This window comes from Montipora capricornis, chromosome 1 (genome assembly GCF_036669925.1).
Source record: "Montipora capricornis isolate CH-2021 chromosome 1, ASM3666992v2, whole genome shotgun sequence".
Classification (NCBI taxonomy): Eukaryota; Metazoa; Cnidaria; class Anthozoa; order Scleractinia; family Acroporidae; genus Montipora; species Montipora capricornis.
The window spans coordinates 10,870,980-10,876,931 of record NC_090883.1 but is presented as its reverse complement, the minus strand read 5'-3'; the positions used below and the strand labels follow the sequence as shown (position 1 = coordinate 10,876,931).

General features: G+C 39.7%; 1 protein-coding gene and 1 pseudogene across 1 annotated transcript; one reads left to right on the top strand and one right to left on the bottom strand.

The window, feature by feature from the left end:
- The first annotated feature begins 150 nt into the window (after positions 1-150).
- LOC138057586 (uncharacterized) lies at positions 151-1,443 on the top strand (annotated as a pseudogene).
- Positions 1,444-1,763: 320 nt separating this feature from the next.
- On the bottom strand, positions 1,764-5,716 carry LOC138057576 (uncharacterized). The gene is made up of 2 exons (XM_068903550.1): positions 5,632-5,716; positions 1,764-2,386 (listed from the first exon to the last, which is right to left on the bottom strand). Exons 1-2 carry the CDS (start codon positions 5,714-5,716, stop codon positions 1,764-1,766), a joined length of 708 nt encoding a protein of 235 aa, XP_068759651.1.
- Between the last annotated feature and the right edge of the window lie 236 nt (positions 5,717-5,952).

Here is a 5,952-nt window from a genome sequence, read left to right as displayed (position 1 = left end):
CTGACAGTAAAGAAACGGCAATACAATACGTTCATGCTTACGTACTTGCCATAAACACACAACTGGACGAAAATAGATGGATAATTACATTGTTTTGGAATGCAATAAATACGGAAACAACATTTTAAACGCCTCCAGTGACTAGTCATGATGGCGGTGCGTGAACTTGCCAGAAAGCGTAAGTTCATGCTGCTGATTTTGATGCAGCTTGTAGACGACGACCCTCCTGCCACTATCGAACGACGAGTGTGGAGTCGCGAGTGGATAAAATGAAGAGAGGAATTGGGGGCCTATCATACCCTGTTTTGAGAATTAGTGGCGGAAGACACCCTTGGGTTTGGCGAGTACATAAGGATACCTCATGCCAAGTTCCTAGAATTAGTGGAGGTTGTAGGGCCCCTTTTAACAAAGCGAGAGACCCATATGAGGACATCTATTGCGCCAAACGAACGACTTGCCCTCGGTATCAGATACTTGGCAACAGGAGAGACGTTTCAGTCCCTTTCCTTCCAGTTTCGGATTGGCAAGAGTACTGTGTCTCAGATTGTAATGGAAGTATGCGGCGCTATTTACCAAGTTTTGGGAAGACAACACTTAAAAACGCCCAACACCGTTGAAAACTGGCGCGAAATTGCAACTCTATTTTACTTTAAGTGGAATATTCCAAATAACATTGGTGCTATAGACGGAAAACGGATTTTGATCCAGAAGCCCCCAAATGCTGGTTCCCATTTCCACGACTACAAAGAGAATGAAAGTGTTATTGCGTTCATCATGTCGGGACCGAGTTATGAGTGCCTCTATGCAGATGTAGGCACCAACGGGTGGAACTCAGAAGGACATGCATGGGCATGGTGCTCACTGAAGAAGGCTTTGGACAGCCCAGACAATCCGCTTAAGATACCTCCTCCTTGCCCATTGCCCGGGGCTAGCAAGGCAGTTCCTTTTGTCATAACAGCAGACGAGGCGTTTTCTTTGGCAAGCTACATGCTGAAGCTGTATCCTCGAAAGAGCCTTACAGTGGAGGAAAGAATTGCTAACTATCTAATATCCCGAGGAAGAAGGATTTCCGAGAATATCCTAAGAATTCTAGCCAATAGATGGTGCTCTTTTCGAGCCCCCTTCCTTTTGAGCCCTGTCAAGGTACAGAAAATAATGATGGCCGTACTAACGCTTCACAACTGGCTGAACAGCGACAGATTCAGCAAGAATGTGTACTGCCCTCCCGGTCTGACAGACAACGAAAATCCTGTAACCGGGGAAATCATCCAAGGCACTTGGAGAGACGACTCTCCTCTTGAATCGCTTGTATCCCTTCAGCCATCCCTTAAGCACAATTACAACAGAAGCGCCCAAGAAATGCGCCAGGAAAATACAAGGTGGTTCAATGAGGAAGGCGATGTGCCGTGGCAAAGGAAAATGTGTGGACTTTCGTGGCTTTGAGTTCTTTTTAGAGATCAAAAATGCATGTACAATCGTAGTTAATATATTGACTGTGGCACTGTGACAGTTAACATGAAATTTGCATAGTATGCATTCAAGCGAGAGCAGAGTTTGTAGTTTGGAAAAATTATGATCATAACACAACATAGAAACCGATTTATGTTAAAAGTATTCGTTTGCTAGTAAAAAAAAAGTTAAAACCAAAGAAAAACGTTTGCTGTCATTTGATTTTTTAATCATGTAATTTACAAGAAAAAATGCCTAGCACATAATAAGGGTATCCACTAAATCGCCCTTTTTTACTTTGACTTTTCTGTTTTCTAATCGAAGTCTGGCGGGAATGCTTGGTTCCTGTGAGAGCTTTCAACACCTAAGGATGGTCGTGACGGCTGTTCGGCAGACTGCATATGTGTACTACCATAGAAATATGGGTTAAACCCAGGCGGAGTGATGTTGGAAGCACTAGCATAGCTGGTGTCACTGTAGCTTAAGCCAGAAGTAAGGCTAGAAGGATAGTCAGCTCTACTGAATGCACGTTGAGTTGAATTTCGGGCAAAACTTGTGCTGTTGGCCTTTTCTAGCTCATCTTTTTCCTCGAATTCAAAAAGTACATCTGAAATGCACTTCTTGGCTCTCCGAAATGTGGATGGAGCCAGTTTGGACAATGTCAATCCAACGTATTTTCCAAATACATGTGCTTCGTTGGTCTCGTGTGCCGGGGAGTCGCCGGTAGCAGGGTGGGGCGCTTTAATCACCACCACTGCTTGCTCAAACAATTCTAGTTTCTTGTTTTCAATGTCATGTCGTTCTTTCTTTCTTTTTTTGGCTGACGAGGGACCGGATATTGTGTCGATAGTGTCCTCTGTGTCATGGCAAATGCTGTTGGTGAACTGAAAATGCGTGTAAAACTCCCATGAAGACTGCACTGCACCAATCCTTCCCCCTTTATAAAAAAAAAGATATCACTTGAGAAGATCCCAGTGTTGAAAATAAAAATGTCTTAAGGTGGATGGAACCAGTTTCACTACTTCTAAGACACCTTCTGACATTGTATCATGTATCATGTAACTGTATCTGAATTGACTCCCATGAATTTTTTCAAACTTTTCTGATAGCTCTACATGTATTTCATATTGCTAGTTACTATTCTACAATATAAAATGGTTGTCACGAAATTCATTTGTGAGATAGATATAAACAAGTAAAGAGGAAATACTGTAGGGTGGTTTTGGGAGAGCTTCCATGTTGCCTTGGTAACCTAGTACGTCACAATAGGGGCCACATTTTGTGAAGCAATGCTTGTTGCTTCATGTGGTACCGTAAAATTTCTCTTATGTAATACAGTATAATAGTTATAACCCTTCTAATGACAAGGTCTCCATGGAAGTTACTGCTCAGTATCATCATTTTCTTTAGTATATATTTTTTTTGTTTTATTGGGGGATCGGTTAAGCTCGTCATTATACTCGTTTGCTCAAAGTTCTGAAAGTCAATGTCACGTTGCTCAGTTGTCAAATTAGAAAGGCTGTGGAAAGAAAGTTGTAATTCAGTTTGTATTAACTTAAAGCTTAAGTTTGCATCGTGATTGTTCTGAGAAGGGAATAGTAGTCATGTCACTTGTCTTAGCAGAAACAAGTTGGTATCAGCAGTTTTAACGTTGTTGACTCCTTTTTTTGTATACTTTTTCAGGCCTCCACCACAACTGTACAGGAGCAACCATTGATTTCATTTTAGCTTAACTTTACAAGTGTTAATGATTCAAAATTATTAAGCGGACATCAACTTACGATTGAAAAATTAAATTTGAAAAAAAATTCAAGATTTTTGGTGTACTTACCGTAATAAGTGGACTTCCAGCAATGTTGAAAGTTGGAATGGGCCAACAGTAGTAATGCACTTCACATGGAATCTTCGTTAACGCTTATTGGCTATGTGTAGGAAAGGGTGGGGAAGAAGGTTTGAAGGGTGTGGCAATTTAAGGTGATTCCTCAGAAAAAAGTTTTTTAACGATTTTCTTGAAACTTTCCCTGAATGCTCCTTTTTTGACCCTGTTTTGAGAACTACAATATAAATGATAAGTCACTGTGCTTGCTTAAATGATATCATGGGCCAATCTTACCCCGTTGATGCCAGTACTGATACTAAACACGTGTATTATTTCATCGGCTCAAGGGTACATTTTGTGGTACATAAACGAGAGGGTTTTTAAAGTAACACTTAAAAACACCTCATAGGTAGAAAGTCTAGAGCATATGGAACACTTTCTTTTTATACTTTATCAAAAAATCACTCAACTTAAAATGACGTTGGCACAAAACGTTCCTCAAGTCGTTGTTTTTAAGATCATAAGGGGCATAAGGGGCTTTGTGTACGTTTTTAGCTATATCTTTTTTTCCTTTCCATAAATTCTTTTTATTTTTTTTTATTTAAAGGTGATTTATTGCACACCAAAAGTATGCAAGAAAAGATATAGGTCACCGTGCTTGTTTAAGTGTAAAACACCATCGTCCCTGTCTCTTCTCGATTATCATAGATCGAAACAACAGAATTCGCCTTGCTCTCGGAATGCGCGCACTTATTCACAAAGAGTTGTTGGTCATTCACAGCTTCTTTCACGTGTTTTGTGAACTGTTTCCGCGAGTATGATCTACATATGCCACATTTACAATTTTGCAAATTATATCCATTATAATATTGACACATCATATGCACAGTACAGGATGCGCAGTGCAATCAATATTGAGGAATCACCTTAAGGAAATCTAGAATTATGCCGACAAATGAGTATTTCCCGTGTCGAAAGCCATCCTTTGGTAATATCGTTGTTTCTTCTTATTCTGGCTTAATGGTGGCATATGTGTCATCTTCCATTGCGCTGGGCCCAAAGTATTGTTTTTACACAAAGCTATTTTATGTTCCCCATATCTATATATTGTTTTTAGTGCGTTAATAACCTGGACTTTAAGGCTCTTCCGAAACGTGTGATATGCTGATTAGAGAGTTTGCTTCCAAGGCATGGGTGATGGGGTAATTTCACCATATCACTGTACCAATCACTTTTTCACTTTTTTATTGCTGAACCACTGTTAAAGGGTTCTGGTGGCTGCTGTGGCAGCTGGATGTTTATGACTGCAATACCACTCTGTTGAGGTTTGATCACGGCTTGATCGTGTGAACCTTATAATAGTGGGGCAGCTGAGAAATTTTTTTGATCGTTTGCAAAGCCACTAAGTATATGTAATAGGACTACATGCTGTCCAATCTGTTAATAATTGGATGAGAAAAATTCTTAGGACTGCCAATTAGTTTTGCGCTCCAAATCAGCTGATTGAAATGATTTATAATCGGCCCCACCCAAGATAAGTGGGATTTTCTATATTAGGTAGGATATGCGCTGTGTAATGTGTTCAGCATGAAAAGATTTGTCTCAAATTTAATACCAAACAATAATGTTACATCATGGGAAATGCATTTCTTCTTTTACCACACGACCTCTCAACACCATTTGCACTTGCAATAGTTTTATCCATCACTATGTCAATGTCCCATCGCGTAGTTGATGGCCTGACATCGCTTTTTATGAAATGCTTCACTTGTATAAAGACATGTTTCCAGTGAAGTCAGTAATTGTTTAATAATATACGTCACATCACGATCAGGAAAATAAGTTGTATTTTAGAAATGGGTGGAAGATTAAAGTTACCAGGACACTTAATGTATTTGTGAGGCACTCCCCAGGGATTGGTTACCCCAGCTCGTGTTTCATCCCTGACAAACACTAGAAGTGCTATTCCGAAGCTTCCAGTTTAAGTAATCCCAAAAGATTTAAAGATTTAAAGAGAAAAAAACAATGGCCCTGTAAATGTGGTTAAATTGATTCATTTGTTTGCCGTCATCTGCAAAACAACAACGTGAAATTACCAAAACTAAAGTTGAACGCATTTGCAACTGATTAGTTTCCTCAATAACTACCTCACTTAGTACAAGTAGAACAATTGAAAAGCTTAAAAGATAGGTCACACAGCACGAATATGTATTTATATAAGTGACGTTTTCGGTTGGCGTTACCATCACGATTGCGTCAAGTCTCAATGATAATTGTTAGATAGTCATACTACACTTATAACCTGTTGCTTTATTTTCTTTTTTAATTTAGTAATTTTACGATTGTAGCCTGTTTACATGCACCTTTTTCAACAGGAGACATCTGCAATAGTCGCGACTCTATTTTGCAGGCCTGTAAGTCATTCAAAGTCGCATTGAAAGTCGCCATCATTTCTGTCGAGGATATCCTTGAGACAGTCTACTGAGCTGAACAATGTCCTTAATGCTTCTCTGTCTGGGCGCACAGGATACACTGAAAAGAACTTTTCAACGGACTTTTCATCCTCTTGATTCCATTTGACTGGAAAAGAGCATTTCTATGATTGCCACATGATTACTAGAAAGGCCTTCGAAGTTAAGTCTTTGGCTGGGAATCTGCATCTTTAGGAGGTGTTGAATTTGCCG

Coding starts and splice junctions, on each gene's coding strand:
- LOC138057576 (XM_068903550.1), bottom strand. CDS start 5,716: ATGGCGACTTTCAATGCGACTTTGAATGACTTACAGGCCTGCAAAATA. Junction 2,387..5,631: donor GATGTCTCCTGTTGAAAAAG/GTGCATGTAAAC, acceptor TTTTTTATAAAG/GGGGAAGGATTGGTGCAGTG.